The 17,864-nt window shown below is 36.6% G+C and overlaps 1 protein-coding gene across 6 annotated transcripts in view; it reads left to right on the top strand.

Moving 5' to 3' along the window:
* Positions 1 to 9,001: 9,001 nt before the first annotated feature.
* bcas3 (BCAS3 microtubule associated cell migration factor) overlaps positions 9,002 to 17,864 on the top strand; it is a 202,862-nt gene continuing 193,999 nt past the window's right edge. For all 6 annotated transcript variants that reach the window (XM_026924234.3, XM_026924233.3, XM_026924231.3 and 3 more), the window contains exons 1-5: positions 9,002 to 9,134; positions 9,884 to 9,972; positions 11,128 to 11,182; positions 12,526 to 12,601; positions 14,517 to 14,623. In XM_026924234.3, coding sequence (XP_026780035.1) covers positions 9,899 to 9,972; positions 11,128 to 11,182; positions 12,526 to 12,601; positions 14,517 to 14,623 — 312 coding nt within the window. In that variant the 5' untranslated portion in view covers positions 9,002 to 9,134; positions 9,884 to 9,898. The remainder of the gene's footprint in view (positions 9,135 to 9,883; positions 9,973 to 11,127; positions 11,183 to 12,525; positions 12,602 to 14,516; positions 14,624 to 17,864) is intronic.

Below are 17,864 nucleotides of genomic sequence, written 5' to 3'. Positions count from 1 at the left end.
TTCCGTACCTTCATTTACTTGCCCTTGCTTTTTTCTTATGTGGGAATCCCCAACACCATCTTGTTATTTGTCATTTTGTTACTAAGACATTAGTTTGCTAGATGACAAGGGATTGAGGGATTGCATCAACATGAATGCAGATTTCAGGAGCAGAGCTCAATGCTATCAGATGCAATTTCATTTTCAAATCAGAACCACATTGCAGACAAATCTGTTGAAAAGTGTGAGCCAAAGCAGTGAAATACTTTGAAATAACTAATATTCTACGAGCACAAAGGCAAGTGCTACAAGGGTAAGAACATTCCTAAAATCCCTTCCTCCTTGTGTCTATATACAAATTAAAGGTACGAAAGATAAAGGTACTACAGGATACAGATTAGTACCCTTTTATGCCAACTTGTTCAGCAAATGGTGTGATACACTGTAGGTGGAATAACTTCTGAGCTGTGAGAGGCAGCGTATGAGTGCATTCACATTACCAGGTTGAAGTGACACAAATCCAATTTTAATGTGACATACATGTGATTTTTGTGACACATTTCTTACACGTGTCAGATCAGTGAGAACACAGACATACCACTGTGGTCATCATTATCCAGTGTCGGCACCATGGCAAAGCAACAATGGAGAACAGCAACAGCAGTGACTATATTCAGTGGGAGGATGGAGAAATCAGTCATTACCTTGATATTGAGAATTGATTCAAGCAAAACTGGAAGGAACCTACCAAAACTAAGTAGTGTAGTGAAGCAATTGGCCAAGAAATCAATGTGCACAGGCAGGCCTTTCAGCGGATAGGTACGTTGAAATTAAAGACACATATGGGTCACTTAAATGTGAAGTGGCAAGAGAGAGGGATCTGATTTCAGCAAAAAAAAAAGAAGCTTGTAATATGACTGTAGCAACTTAATCAGTTACAGGGAAAACAGCATGCCTAAAACGGTGAAATGAATCAGTTGTTATTCATGTTGCTTCTGTCAATATTGCTGAGCCACAAAATAGAATTGCATTAGATGAGATCATTATCTGTTCACAAATGTGTGATTGCTTTTGAGAATGATAAACTCGCTTCTCATTCATAGCCTTTCAAATATTAAAATCTATCAGAGATGTACAAAATTTTCTGTATCATTAGTCATTTCTTGCAGATAATGTAATAAGCTGTCAGCCACAATGGCCTAGCTGTTCCTCTCCTGTTTTATTTAACATTGCTGTTTAATGCAGTTTAGGTTTGTGGCTCTGCAATCTTAACTGTAATTACATTCATGGCTTCTAAAAGAAAGGAGCTAATGTTGCTCACTTCTTGTTGATCGCTTAAACCTGCAATTTCACTTCTTTCTAAGTGGCGCCTTCTAGGCATAATCAGTATTGTTGGGCATGTGGGTCAGTTCATGTGACATGTTCAGACTGCTGTCAGCAATACATCATGATAAAAAAAAACAATGTGAATAACCTAACAAATCATGCTTATGGATTAAAGGGGATTCGAACATTTCAGCTCAAATGTAGACTCTTGTTGTTTACAGATCTCACTGTGACTAATTTTTCTGCTATAATACAATCAAAACAGCTGCACAGTACATTGTAAACTATTAACTACTGTGTGAGATTTATTATTTCATTTAATATTTAAATAATATAATTATAAAAAAATCAAAATCAAATAGATAAAAATACAAAATAAATAAATATAAATAAAGAAACGTTATAAATACATAGTGCTCTGCAACAGTCTTAGGAACCCTAATTTTTTTAAATACAAATTTTGTTAGAGATACAGTATTTATTTTATGACTTCTGCATGACTGAGTAGTATAAAATGCATTTTGGTTTTCTAAGCATAACTTTTTCCACAAGAAATTTTAATGTTTGTATGAAAGAAAAGAAAGTAGCATATTACATAAAAGACCATGTTTCAGACAAAAAAGCATAATGAAGGCTGCTGGGCTTTATCTGCAAAAACAGAAGCAAGTACAAAGTCTCCAGAAGAGCTGTGGCATTCTCCAAGATGCTCAGTAAAACTAATTAGGCAATTTCCTTATAAACCTGCACAAATTGTACCTGAGACTGCTGATGCAATTTTAAAAAGCAAAGGGTTGTCACACCAAATATTGACTTTGTTTAGTTTAATGCTGTTTACTGCTCTTTAAAGTACATTTTTATGTAGAAACATTGAATTTCATTATTTTTTTGTGCCTAAAACTTTTGCACAGTAATGTACTGTATATAAAATATAAACAGATAAAAAGAAATTGTCCTAAGCCTATATATACAATAAGGGTAAAGACATTGTTAAAAAAAAAAAAAATGAAGAAGGTCACAGACTTAGGAGTCAGGTCAAACCATTCGCTGTTCATCCATGACTCCTTAGTGCAGGTTTGCCCAAAGTCTGGCCCCAGGGCCAAATGCAGCTCATGGACAGATGTTAACCAGCTCTATTGAATCTAATGAATCATGTATCAAGTATCTCCGGTGGACTTCTGCAGATGTTGGGCCAAATATTTCATAGGCTTCATAGGCTACCCAAATCCCTCGCTGCTCCTAGCTGCCACTGAAAACTCGTATTACTGACATTTTTCTTCTTTGAAAGTAGGTTAAAGTCTGTGATTTGAGGCTTTTAAATGTTACTCGCAGGCTTCCTTGTTTAAAATGGAGGGTTTGTGTGCCTCCTCACTGGTGTCATGGCTTTAACTTTGGAGGTCTGAGGAAATATACTTTTTAAAAAATCATCTGTACCATTATACGGATAAATGCGACAAAGAATTTTGGATGAATGTCAGATAGTAGTAGTGATGTTAATTATTTAAAACATCATTCTGCAATATCATTAAAATTAAAAAATATTGACTGAAAATTATTCACATCTTTTAAAACCACAGGTCTCATTTATCAAAGCAGGCATAGAACAAGTTCTAAATATCATTTTATTAAGTTCTAAATATCATTCTAAATATCATTCTAAATATGTGCGAAGACCCGCCAGTACGCACAAGAAAATGTGCATACGCATTGTTTACGCACAAAACTGTATACGCACGGTTGAAAAATGAGGCCCTAAATCTGCCCTTTTTCTCCTGCTGTAAACCTCAGACTGTCTCCTCCACATCTGTCAGAGCTCAGAGAGCAAAGTCAGTCCTTTAAGTCAGTTTTCTGTCATGGCCCTGTACAATTTGTTCTTAATTCTTCTCTCCCAAGTCTTAAACAACCTCTCTCCACATGAACAGTGGGTATGGGAAGCTTTGTGTGAATGGCGCAAATGGAGTTTGAAAACGTTTGAGTAGAAAATTTTATTACGTTTAATGCATTTAATTTATCGTCACCGAGCTTTTGTTTACATTCAGATTAGCTAGCTTGCCAGTGGCTTTCAAATGAAAAAAAAAACAAAAAAAAAACACGATCCTGATTGGTTAGTCCAGTTTCAACCATAGTGTCTGGTAGCCAATAAAATGTGATTAAACAAAATAAGCGACACATTCAACTGTATAAAAAAAAGATTATTAAACCTATTTCTAGACTAATTTCAAGCTTTACATTTTCTTATGTTATTTCTACACCAATCAGCCATAATATAAAAACCACCTGCCTAATATTGTGTAGGTCCCCTTGTGCCTCCAAAACAGCTCTGGCTCCTCGAGGCATGGACTCCGCAAGACCTCTGAAGGTGTGCTGTGGTAACTGGCACCAAGATGTTAGCGGGAGATCCTTTAATTCCTGTAAGTTGCGAGGTGGGGCCTCCATGGATCGGACTTATTTGTCCAGCACATCCCACAGATGCTTGCTTCGATTGAGATCTGGGGAATTTAGAGGTCAAGTCAACACCTTGAACTCTTTGTCATGTTCCTCAAACCATTCCTGAACAATTTTTGCAGTGTGGCAGGGCGCATTATCCTGCTGAAAGAGGCCACTGCCATTAGGGAATACCATTGCCATGAAGGGGTGTACTTGGTCTGCAACAATGTTTAGGTAGGTGGTACGTGTCAAAGTAACATTCACATGAATGCCAGGACCCAAGATTTCCCAGCAGAACATTACCCAGAGCATCACACTGCCTCTGCCGGCTTACCCTTTTCCCATAATGCATCCTGGTGCCATCTGATTCCCAGGTAAGCGATGCACACACCTGGCCATCCACATGAAGAAAAGAAAATGTAATTCATCAGACCAGGCCACCTTCTTCCATTGCTCCTTGGTCCAGTTCTAATGCTCATGTCCTCACATGCTTTCAGCCGTGGATTTTTCCTGCTTCCAACACATCGACTTCGAGAACTGACTTTCACGTGTTGCCTAATATATCCCACCCATTGACAGGTGCCATTGTAATGAGATAATCAATGTTATTCACTTCACTTGTCAGTGGTTTTAATGTTATGACTGATCAGTGTATATACCAGCAGAAAATGTTTGTTTCTATACATAAATGCTTAAACTTAGCAAAATTATCTGCCAATAGAACAAGACTATTTCCAGCTTGAAATTAATAAAAAATTTTTAGAAATAAGTTTAATATCTAAAATCTAAATTTCTAATAATCTAAAATTTGGTTTACTGTAATTTTATAATAGGAAATACTTGATAAATCGGACTATAGTAAGTAATATTTTCGCTTGCTATAATGTCGTTTTTTTCGCAGTGTATAATTATGTCTTTGTTGATCTTTCATGAACATTATTACAGCACAACTACTGGCCAGAACATGTTACTTGACATGTATATAATCAGCTGTGCTGTATGTGTTATGTTAACCACCCATGAACAGGATGATAGAAATGTATTCAGTGCACTAGGATCAAAGCAGAAAGGAGACTTAACTGTAGTTCCATCTTTTGGCTGATTTTTGAGAGAGAAAAAAATTATGAGAGCACTCAGTGGCCCATTTATGAGTTTTTTTTTTTTTTATTATGACCGCTGGCTTGCTGCATACCTTATATAAACAAGTACATGCTCTATTTATTTATTTTTGACAAGTTTAACTAAACTCCTGAGGCTTACTGCACTTTAGAACAGGGAGCAAAAAACACTGAAAAGGACCCAGACAGCAGCAGAAATGGCATTTGGATGAATTTAGTAGGGAAATTGATCTTCTGGAAAGAAGGTCAGTTCAAACATTTCAGGCGTGACATGGTGTCTGAGTTTGTATGTAAAGTGACTTGTTATTCAGTGTGTCATGCAAAATGCACATTTGGGTGGCACATTGAATTGTTCCCTTAAAAAGAGAATAAAGTGAGAATAATTATAATGACTACGTGTGTGTGTGCAAATTTACCGAATGCAAAATATTTGAATGTAACTAATTTGTTAAAACGTGCTTAAGTGGAATTCCAAGGTAAGCAATTGACTGAGATATTGAAACAAAAAGCAGTCCGAAAAAGGAGATAATCTTGATATAAAATATGTTCATCTATGTAGCGTAAGCTCTGAAAAGACAAGCATGAAAATGTCACTAATCAGTTCATTGAAGTCAAACAATTTTTGGCAAGGACTTCCTCACATTCCAGTAGCTGGCAACAAAAAGCATTCTCAAAGCAAATACTCCGAAGGCGGACAAGAAGGTGGCTCTATTTGCCGGTCGGTCATGTGGCCTGTCGATTCAGAAAAGTGCCCATCTTGCAATAGCATAAAAGCATTGTAGATTGCTTTTTGTGTAGGGTCATGGAAATCCTAAACAGAAGAAGTGTAGTTGTCTGAATTTGTCTCCTCTTTTTCATTCATTTCATTTTATATTTCAGTAATCACTTTATCCTGGATGGAAATGGTCATTGTAATTCCTACTCAGGAACACAAAAGCACAAGGCACACAAAAGTACACCACACAGTCACTGCAGGGTATCACGCACTCATTCACCTCAGAGAAAGTTATCCACCTATTCTCCTTGTTTTAGGGAAGTTGAAAAGGACTGGAAGAAACCTGTTCTGACACATGAATAATGGAAAAACTTTGGAAAGACACTAACTTGAGCACAGGATTGTTTTTAATCTAATCAAAGTAAAAAAAACTTGAGTAACACAGACTTTATACAGCTACTTAAACTTGAAATCCTTTCATTAATTATATACTGTAGACATATTGTTCTCAAAGTGAGGTCCCTGACAAGCAGACAAAGATTAAAATATTTAAAAGGTTGTGATAGATGTTACAGTTATTATTTAGCTCTTATAGGAATAAGCCTGCGTGACTGGCCTCTAATATTAAAAGGGAGTAAAATTATGTCCATTACGTTAATGTGCTTCTTATAGGAAGTTGTTCAATTATTCATTTTAAGCTAATTGCCCTTAGGACTATAGTGCTAAAATAATAACAATGTTCTGTCAGAATGTAATACGTATCACCTGCAGGAGCACTGATTAAGACTTATAGAGGGAAAATTAATACAGAGCACTGACATTTTTTAATTGAAGAAACATACATACATACAGTATACACAATTTGCATAAGATCCTTAGCACCATAGAGTCCAAAACAATACAGGACTAAGAAGACAGTAACGGTATTGACAATAGGGTAATATTATGCGCACACACACACACACACACACACACAAGATGGTTGTTGTAGTTCAAAAATCTATTACTTTTTTTTTTTTTAAAGTCATAAGGACTGGAGAAGTGATTGGAGCTTGACTGAGAATAAGGATAAATCTTATGTTTAAAAAAATAGCATACAGGGTGAATTCAGGTATATTGGTACATCAGGTAAATTAGGGCAGTTTAACTTGCCAGCAGTTATTTTATGGCCTAATAAATGAAAATCAAAACTTATGTTACAGAGCCCTTGCAGTGAAAGTGCCTGATAGAAACAGCATGATTTATTTGATGTGACATCACATAAGGGGGTGTGGTCACATTGAAACTGGAAGGTGACCCCAAAAATCTTGTGGTATGAAAAATGATAAATGTTTTGGCTATTTTTTTTATTTTCATAAGGTTATAAAATTGTCATGATTAATATATTACATATACTAGTGATGCATAAATACCATACATAGGATGTGCTGCTGTAATAAAATAAGCATAAAGTTAGCAGGTCTAATTTGTTACAGATGCTTATAAGTGAATCATTTTCAAGATGGTTTGGTAATTTGGGCCAGCATGGTTCAGGTTAATTGGAACATCATAAAATGCAATAAGTGGAAAGAGAAAAAGTGAAAGGACGTAAGGGATGAATGAATGGATGCATGGAACACCCCACAAGCATGGTTAATTGATGTTAACTGACAGATTTTGTGTGCATTAAATGGCGCTTCAATGAAGAATCTTAATAGATGAGGTAGATAGAGAATAAGGTAGACTGGGAAATCTAGAGCTTTATTTTGGCCTACTACTGAATATGCAGAGATTTTGACTTAGTGTACTGTGTTCATTTCATTTTGAGATTGCTGATGTTTACTTATTTTTTAAATCACATGCTGTGCTGCTACTCCAAGAAATAAATTATAAAGTGTTACTTACCTTTCAGTGGTGATATTTTTCAACTGTGATTTGACTTAATCTGTTCATGACGAATTTTAGAAAAGATCATAAATATGGAAAATATTGATCATTTTCTTGTTATTGCTATAAGAAATGAATTATAGAATGCTTCTTAGGCCAACATCTTAATATGTAGTCATTTTTACTGTCTACTCTGTTCATATAATATTAGAATATGCTGATTATTAATTGAGGAGGTTTGAAATGTGATTTATTGATGATATGAATAAGTATACAACAAATAAATAATGTTTTAAATGTGTCATTGATGACTAAAGTCCTAAACCAGTGAAAACATGCTGTCCCAAATTCTCAAACATGTCATTAAAAATGAATTTCAGAAAAAATGTCTTCACAAAAGGGTAAGTCATGCTTCTTTGGATTATGATAAACATTTTCCCTTCACATTTAAATAATCAACACCTTTAGGATTTCATTCATGCTAAGGTATTTAATTTATATAATGGCACGAATAATGGACGAGATTGAAATTCATCAACACAATGTATCCTAATTTACCAGAATATATCCTAATATTCTGTGAAATATCAAAACATATTCTATCTTAATGTGTTTAATAACATTATTATTATAAATAGCAGATTATACACTATATGGCTAAAGGTTTGTGGACACCTGACCATGTGTAGTTCTTCCCCAAACTGTTGCCACAAAGTTGGAAGCACACAATTGTATAGGATGTCTTTGTATGCTGTAGCATTACAGTTTCCCTTCACTGGAACTAAGAGGCCTAAACCTCTTCCAGCATGACAATGTCCCTGTGCACAAAGCAAGAAAGCGAGCTCTGTAACGACACGGTGCTCCAAGGTTGGAGTGGAAGAACTCGAGTGTCCTGCACAGAGCCCTGACCTCAACCCCACTGATCACCTTTGGGATGAATGTCGACTACACCCCAAGAGTCCTCACTCAGCATCAGTGCCTGACCTCACTAATGCTCTTGTTGCACAAATGAGCCATGCTCTAAGATCTAGTGGAAAGCCTTCCCGGAAGAGTGGAGGTTATTATAACAGTAAAGAGGGGAATAAATCTGGAATGGGATGTTCACATATGCACATATGGGTCTGATGGTCAGGAGTCCACAAACTTTTGGCCATGTAGTGTAGTGTTTGAGATTAAAAAGTAGCTAATTGTCACAGGATTGGACAAGTACATCACACCAAAATGTATGTGCAATGACTACAGGAGCTAACCAAGTCAACTGCAGTGACGTAGGAGGCTGACGGAATCGGGATAACCGGCGATAATAATAAACATGCTGTACATAAGCGCGCGCGCACACACACACGCACACACACTGTCTAAACTCTGTCCAAAGCCTTCCGCAATACTGGCAAACATTATTTCAAGATTTCTGCTATATTTGCTCGCTAAGCATCTGTCCGTTTTGTGCGACACGTCACAAGATTTATTTTTATCTTAACTCACCGCGTTGGCGGAACCAACTAATGCTGTAGGTATTACGCACTCTGATTGGCTAGCAGTAGTCAATTGACCCGCCTCTCGCAGATCTGATTGGTTAGTTTTGGGAAGTAAGGCGCGCTCATTGGTTGCTACATTTGTTGTTTCCGCTATACGTAATCCCATGTTTTCATCGCGTCTTGGAAAGAGCTCTGGTTAGTTAGCGGAATTCAAGCACAACGCACCTGGTTTGTATAATGTTCCTGAAATTAGAGCTTAAGTGTTGTGTGGGTGTTTTGCTAAAACGGAGCTTTTATATCATATTTATTAGTGTCATAATTGAATACAGTGTTAGAAGTGACTAGCTGGTGGCTGGAGTTAGCTAGCTAGGTTAGCTAACTAGCGAGCTAAGCAGTGATGAAATGTCTGTGAGGCAGCCAGCTGGCTAATAAACACATCTGCTCTTTTACACGACTGAATGCTGTGACAGTGAAAGTCTTGACAGTGGAGTTGTTTAATTAACTGGACCAAATGTTTTGCAAGTGTATCCGACTGGCTGGCTCAGTGGCAGGGCGAAATGTCTTGATATATTTATTAAAAGAGTGCTTTCGTTGGTTAGCTTGTTATTTGTTTACATTGGGAAGACACTCCTAAAAAAAACCCCACAGTACTATAAGCAATATGATCTGAATGTTACACCAGAAAATGACCGGGCCACAATCCTAAATAATGTTTGTTTTGCAGCATTTTTGGGGGAAACTCACCTGAGGTTAATAAATAAGTGTAACAGATACATTATTATTATAATTATTATTATTATTACCATCATTGTCCTGATCAATTTGTCACATATGCTGTCTGGTTCAGTTGTTTTGGCTGAAAGGTTCAAAGCTCAAAATGAGCCCGAGCACCTTGATCAGACCCTAGTGAACCCTTGTCTAGCTTTATGATCATAAACCATCACTGTTTCATCTCCTCTAACACTGTCTTTTCTCAGGATACACAGCGGTCAATGATGGCGTCCGACTCCCCGCGCAGGCCGAGCCGCTGTGCTGGAGGGGTTGTTGTTCGAGCCCAGGCTGCTACGTAAGCACAAGTCTCTTTAATTGTACTCGTTTGTGTCATGTTCATGTGTGTCTGAGTTGAGTATGACTTACTTTGCAAGTTCAAAGTATAAAGTTCCTTCACCCTTCTGGTACTCTTCCTTTACAACAGTAGAAACCAATTTGTGTAATCTAATAGTCAATATGTGTTAGAATAATAGTCAATATGTGCTAGAATGTTCATGTAAGGATAGCACAATTACCATCAGTACTGACATCTCTCGAACTACTTTATACTTCTCTCTATCTGTTTGTGAAGTCATATAGTCATGTTGAATAGAGAGTTTGAGCTTGACAGATGGATCAGGTCAGCAGCAGCAGTGTTACGATGGCCGTACCGGTCTGTAGTGGTGAAGCAGGAGCTCAATTTGTGGATAAAGCTCTCTGTTCGCCAGTCAGTCTATGGTCCTGTCCTCCCCTATTGTCACAAGCTGTGGGTTGTGACTTACAGAATAAGGTCATGAGTACAGGAAATGAGGTTCCTCCTCAGGACTGCTGGCCTAACTCTCTGTGATAGGGTGAGGACCTTGGGAATTGAAGTGGCTCGGGGAGATTATAAGGATGCTCGCTGATCGGCTCCTGTTTTAGCTCCATCAGACACGTCACACTGAATGGAGACCCCGGGGGCATCCAGGACCCACTGGAGAGATTTATATATCACAGTTGACATGGGAACGTCTTTCCCCTGGGAAGAGCTGTCGCCTGGCATACAGAAGTCTGGACTGACTTTCTCAGCCTGCTGCAACCATGACAAAAGACAATGAATTAATATACTGTATAAAAATGATGAATATATACATAATTTATATATAACACACTCTCATAGGCTTTCATTTTCTACATTCTAGCTACATTAGTTGGCTCATACATGCCCTTTTTAGTATTACAATTCTTGTCTGTGATCCAATCTTAAACACCCTACTGCTACTGCTTGGCCGACACCAATACACAGCCAACAAATATAGATCAAGCTAACATGGTTCCAGTGGTCAGAAACCCACACTGATGAAGGTTAGAGGATAATTAACAGCAGTTGTGCATGGAAAAAGATGAGCGATAGACTCTAAAGTTGTTTTGTGTTGTCATTTAACTGTCTGTGAAAATGGATTTATCATAATGTCATTTACCTGTTTTCCAGGGAGCAGTCTTACATGGAAAGTGTAGTGACTTTTTTGCAAGATGTGGTCCCTCAGGTTAGTCCTTTTTTCCCCTCATGTTCCTATTTATAGGTTATAATCATGTTATGTCATCTTAAACAAGTGATTTGTTCATTTTACTGGTTAACAGTTATCAGCATTTTAATACCAATTGTAAAATAAAAAAGAAATAATAAAAATAAATCAATAAAATAAACTGTAAAGCTGAATAGGAAATATGTGTATTGTTATACATCTGAATGAATTAAAGAATGCAGGAAGAAAAAACCCTTCCTGTGTCAAATGTTGTGACTCAAGTTTTGGTTGTATAGACAATGTCTTTGATGAATTGAATTCAGTCTTTGAAAAAAATACATTGGTTTTATGGATTATGGTCAAGGATCATGTCTAGTTAGATGATTATACAGTATTTGCAGTAACGCTTAACTGTAACTTTGCCTTGGAAGTCTGAGATTAATATCTCCTAAGTACTGTTCTCTCTCCACTAAACTGTGACATGATTCTAATTAAAAATGGATGTGTGACTTTAATTAGATTCCTTACAGTGAAATATTGCATGGTTTCTAAAGGTAGGGCTTTGTGAATTTCTGAAGTGCCCTGTTTTCCTTCATGAATCAGTTTTGAAAATGGACAGTGTTCAGTAGGGCTGGCCTGAATAATTTGAATACTTTCATTATTACATTATTAAGCTTTGTCATTATCTTCCTACTCACTATATAAGTGCGCCATGTAGGCAGTGAAATAATGAGTTGTCCTCCCTATGTAACACACTGTTGTATTGAATTTTGCGAGCCATTTGGGATTCAGCCAAATGCAGATAACATCCGGAAAAGACCGTCATATGATCTAAATCATTAGCTACCTTATAGCTTTATAACTACTGTTCAAAGACATTGTCAGCTGTCAAGATGTATTCTTAAGGCATAGTCATAATCTAATATATAAAATATATGTTGTATAAAAGGGGGAGTCAAATGAAAAACCTCTGACTATTTTTTTTTTTTATTTTGCATTGTTTAGTGCAAATAGGTGTCTCAAAAGTGTATCTTTACTTTCACAACTACAGATATAATGTCCTGTTTCATTCATTCATGTTGCACTTTTAAGGTTTTCATTTGAGCCTAATATTTTTACACCAGATGAAACTTGATGTTGCTCTAAAAAGGCCATTTACAGGCGGAATGGAAAACACAAAGGTATAATTTTGGGAGAGTGAAGTTGGATGAGTATTTAGGTATTCATTCAGGAAAACACAGTCTATTCAAAGCCTGTAAAATGCTATTCAGGCCAGCCCTAATGCTCGGGATGAAACTATATATCTGTTCAAGAAGTCTTTTTCTTTTGAGAGTTGTAGGTAATTCTGTTTTTCAATTTTAAAGGCCTACACTGGGACACCTCCTACAGATGAAAAAGAAAAGATCATTTGGGTTCGGTTTGAAAAAGCAGACGTCAATGGTAAGTTTCTGTTTTCATTTAACTTCTTGTATCTCGTACAGAAGAGATGCCCCACCCGCTGCCTTGGTGCCATCAGGCATGTTTCCCTATCTTCTTTTTTGCATCTCATTTCTTTCTTTTTTAACCTCATTATGTTAAGGTCCTGTGCCAGGGACTTGAACACTAGAAGTTCATATCCAAGAACTGCCAGACTCAGGAACTTGACTAAGGCTTTTCCACCTCATCACTTCCAGGAGTGCTGTAGAAAAATGGAAATATGTTGCTCATTTGGCCATTGAAAATGAAGTAAACTTTCTTTTAACTAAACTTTCTGTTTTAAGTAATTTGTTGTATTTTTAGTCCACTGACACATTTGCACAATATCTTTTTTTCCAAGCTTAATTTTACTGAATTTTAGATGTAATTGTTTATGAAAAACATTAACAGTAATTTTCTTTGTATGTAAACAATACCTAACTGAGCTTAATTACTTTCTGTAAAACTAAAAACCAGAAAAACTAAAACATCAGTATCACTTTCCTACTTAAGACTGAGTTGACAAGGATTTATTGTTATCCATCAATAAGTGCATTCATATGTAGTAGGCGTGTTTGAAGAAGGACATCGTTATTGGATGAAATTGATGTATTTTGAGTATTTTGAGCGCAACCAGCGGAGTTGGCAGAAGGACTTCCTGTCCTGCACGTCAATGCTATGTCCTACAACATTTTTTAAAAAGCTCTCTTTGATTAAAAGGGTGAACACGATCAATATTCTTAATTTAGGACCAGTTGTTTGTCCAAGGAAAGGCCAAGATCGACTTGCTTGAGCATGGACCTGCACATCGCTAGAGATATTTCTGCTTACCAGCAAGGGGACAATACACTTGATGTAAAAGCAAGTTGTTTTATATATAATAAGTAATATGTCTAATAGTTTGAAAACAGAACACTAAAGAGATGTATTTTGACATGCCATTCATTCATCAATGTCCTTTTTCAATCTTTGCAACGCGATGCATTATTAGTGTTCATGCGAGGCTGACGTGTTTGGCAGAGACCGAGCTGTGTGTGCTGTGATGGTTCATTTCTCCCTAAAGGGGATGAGTGCCAGCTCTGCGTTTTCTCATCGACGTTCATGCACGTGTGCCAGCAATACTGTAATTTGACAGCAGACTTGGAGCAGCTTTTTGTTTATAAAATGTCTCACTCTATTAAAGTGGAATATATACAGTAGTCCCATCAGAAAATGATTCTTGTGAAGCACATGGCTCATTTATCTTACATGCTTTCGATACACTAGAGTACCTTTATACATCAAAAAGACAAAGTATTTGCACAGCAGGCCAGTGTATTATGTGGAGGGTTGTGTGCTTGTTTTATTGCATTAACCATGATTTTTCCATCATTTCATTAGTTTTATTTCTAAGCAAAAGTCAGCCTTCCAATCAATCAGCCAAAGATGCACTACCACATCTCTGATTTGTAGAACAAGTGGCTTGAATCGTCTGTAAAAAGATTTCCTGTGTCGCTTGAATCCTTGAAAGCTTTTTCATATCATAATTTATTGTGCAGAGTTACAAATCTAAATCAATAAAGACAACCAATCCATATTCTTCCAGTCACAATGTAGCAAACAAATTATATAACCCCTAAGTGAGGCTTGAACATAAATACTATAGAGCAGACCTCTTTATCTCAGCACAGGTTTTTCACTGTTGTCCCTCAAGGCTGTTTTTACTAATCTGGCATTCACACATTATGGTACAACAGCTGACAGTGTACAAAGTTGAGGCTTCTCCTTACAAAAGGCTCTACAGCATGCTAAAAACATGCTCCTGCCTGTCACTTGTGTGTACCTGCTCCTCCTGAGATGCTACTCTCTGTGTGTGTGTGTGTGTGTGTGTGTGTGTGTGTGTTTGTGTGCATGTGCTCAGACGTGGCCCGCTCGCCAGAGTTCCTGGAGATGCATGGCAGTGGTGTGGACCCGCCTCTTTGTCTGATGATTGGCTATGCAGACGGAATGCAAATCTGGAGTGTATCAGTAAGTACTTTATTCTCTTCAGTGTATGAAAGTCATTGATCAGTATTTGATCGCTGCTGGTGTTTCTAACACATGCAGATCTGTAGTTCCAGTGGATTACAATAAATAAAACGTGTCCCACAAGAGGGAGGGGGAGCAGAATACCTAGTAATGTAACACAAAATAGTTATTTACTACTTACATAGAAAAATATAAATATATGTAATATGTAGTGCCAACAAAATAGTGCCATATTTCTAAAATAACTTATGAAAAATTATTATTATTATTATTATTATTATTATTATTATTATTTTGGTTCGTCTGCTTGTTGTTGTTGTCACGGTTAGTCTTCTTTCTCTTCTTTTTGCTGTTGTTTCTGCCGTTGTTGCTGTTGCTTGTGTTGTCAGTGATCTTGTGGTTCTTCTTGTTGCTCTTGTTATGGTTTGTCTTCTTTTTCTTCTTTTTGCTGTTGTTTTCTGTTGTTGTTTGTGTTGTCAGTGATGTTCTTACGGTTCTTCATGTTGCTGTTGTTGTTATGGTTTGTCTTCTTTTTCTTCTTATTGCTGTTGTTATCATGGGTCCTCCTCTTGTTGTTGTTGTTGGCGGGGTTCTTTTTCTTCTTCCTTTTCTCGCTATTTTTAATCATCTTTCTTCTCCTTCTTCTTCTTCTTCTTCTTGCTGCTGCTGCTGTTGTTATCATGGTTCATCTTCTTTTTGTTGCTTTTGTTACTATGGTTTGTCTTCTTCGTCTTCATCTTCTTGCTCTTGCTGCTGATGTTGATGGTACGGTTCTTGTTGCTGTTCATGATGATGATGTAATTACTGTTCACTGTCTGTAACAGTGGTGTCAGTCAGTAAAAGTATTGACAAAGCCTACAGTTTTTCATAAAAGTGCATTATGTCATGTCGGTCACATCAGATTGATCTGTATATAGACATTGTATTGTTATATCACCCAAAATCTAAATTAAATGTTTATTTTTCATGCATATTTATGCATGTGTAAGTTTGCCAGTGTGCAGTTCTATGTTGGAGCCACTTGATGTCAGTAGTGGCAAAGACAAAGCTTGTTTTGAAAAAATTTAAAACAAATTAAAAGCACAGCTTCATTTTAAGAAAGACTGAGATGTATGTGATATTTAGCTAATCATCCTCATTATCATCATATACGATTTGTAATTTTTTTATTTTTATAATTATTTATAAGGTTTTTGTGTAAGTTTGAGGTGTTACATGATGTGGTCAGACCTGTAGCTGAAGAAAAGGAATCAAAGAGAGTTAAAATGAAAGATCTCATTTATTAAGTGGTTCAGTTTCATTTCCACAGGAGTGATGATTAAATAGTGGAAGTGCCAATGCAGTTGTCACTGTTGACGCAGCCTCAATTTTTAATTCTTACGTTGTACACAGTGTTCTTTCTGTATTATTTGCTTCTCAGTTCTCACTTTTCTCTTCTCAAAGATCTTTTATGCCACATTTTCTTTATCTTTTTTAGTTGTCTGTTTTTCTCTAGGCTGGACTAGCTGCTGAAAGCTGCCCAGTTTCTGGTCATGAGTGACTGTGAAGTGTTTGTGACAGTTGCTAAGCCGACACCCTCCATAATGGCGTTGAATGGAGGTGGAGGAATGGGTCTAGCAGATCTGCTGTTGTGTGTGTGTGTGTGAGTGTGTGTGTGTGTGCATTAACATTTCCTCAGAGAGAAAGGTCTTTGACTGGAAAGGTGTTGTTCACTGGTGGAAGATAACAAGCAGACTGCATATGGTAAAGTGACCGGGTGTTGGAGTGGAGAGGTGTCTGGAGCAATGACATGTAGCGGAGGTGTTGGTGTTGCCGTTTATTAAAGCTTTTCACTGCATACTCAATCTGTATTAAAGGAATATTTCAGTGAAAATCTGATTTACAGGATTTTCTACTTACCCCAAGTGGAAGTGTGAAGCTTTCTTTTTTGTGGTGGGCGATATGACAAAAATATCACGATCCTCAAAGAAATTTCTAAGATACGTGATATGTATCGAGATTTAGGTTGTTAGCAAACCTCAGCAAAACTGTAATCATCAAAAACTATTTGATGATGCTTGATTTTATCTCTACAAAAATGTTATTTTTATTTTCTATGTTTAAGAAATATTAAAAGCTTTTATTTAAAAAAATGTAACACTAAAAAAGGGGAACAAATGTAAAAGTTTGAGAAAATGTTAACATTTTAGAATTTAATGATTAAGTACAAAATTTTTAACATCAAACAAGCTGCATCAATTTGTAATGATTGAAAAATTAATAAAAAGATATCACAATACCCATGATATTTCAGAAATGTGTATTGCAGCATAATTTATCACAATATAGATACTATACTGTAATATCGCTCAGCCCTAGCTATGAGGCTAATCTAGTTAATACGTAATAGAAGTCTGTCTCACTTTTTTTTTCGTAAATGCACATCCAAATCTTTGTAATCTAATGTTTAAACCAGATTTGCTGAATAGCAGACATAGTCTACAAGAACAATTACATTTTATTACAGATTTGCGTTTCAAGTCGAGCTGTATTATTCCAGGTGTTACCTGTTGTGTATCTGTGTTGTGAATGCAAACAATCTTGCTTTTTGTCTTCTTGCATGGAATAATACAAAAGAAAAATGTGAATCTGATTTTACAAAATGGTTAGCATATATTATAACATGGTACAGCTGCAATGTATAGTTTTATACATTTTTATGGATTACTGTAGCTCATACTGTGTTATAAACCACATCAGGAAGTCTGTGTGAAATCACTTCAGAACTGACCACGGTTCGAAACTTTATAGTGTGTGTACATGTATATGTACAGAAAAGGTTTTTTTGTGTGTGTGTCTTTAATAGATTCAGTGCGAAGCTAAAGCAAACCTCAGGCATCAAATATATCTTAGATTATTGACAGCCTCTACAGATCTAAATCTGTAGCTATTATGTAAGAAATAAAACATTATCACTTGCCTTATAGTGGCTACAAACAGACCTTCCCTCACCAGTCCCTCTCTTTTCAAAAAAAAAAAAAAAAGTAGCTTGTTATGTTACAGAGAAACCACAGAGCCCTCCATCCTGAAGTCTTTCCCGTGTCAGAAAATGTAAAGTGACAGCTCTACCTCTGACTGTTACAAAGCACTGACACTGGAGACTTCTTCCAAAAATGCTAAATAACTGTCTCCTCACAGAAAACTGCAACCATGTCACACATTTCTTCTGTCAATTTATGTGAAGTCCATGTGTAAGTTGTTA

This window comes from Pangasianodon hypophthalmus, chromosome 14, assembly GCF_027358585.1.
Source record: "Pangasianodon hypophthalmus isolate fPanHyp1 chromosome 14, fPanHyp1.pri, whole genome shotgun sequence".
Lineage (NCBI taxonomy): Eukaryota > Metazoa > Chordata > Actinopteri > Siluriformes > Pangasiidae > Pangasianodon > Pangasianodon hypophthalmus.
The sequence above is the reverse complement of the archived record's forward strand: the minus strand, read 5'-3'. Positions and strand labels throughout refer to the sequence as shown.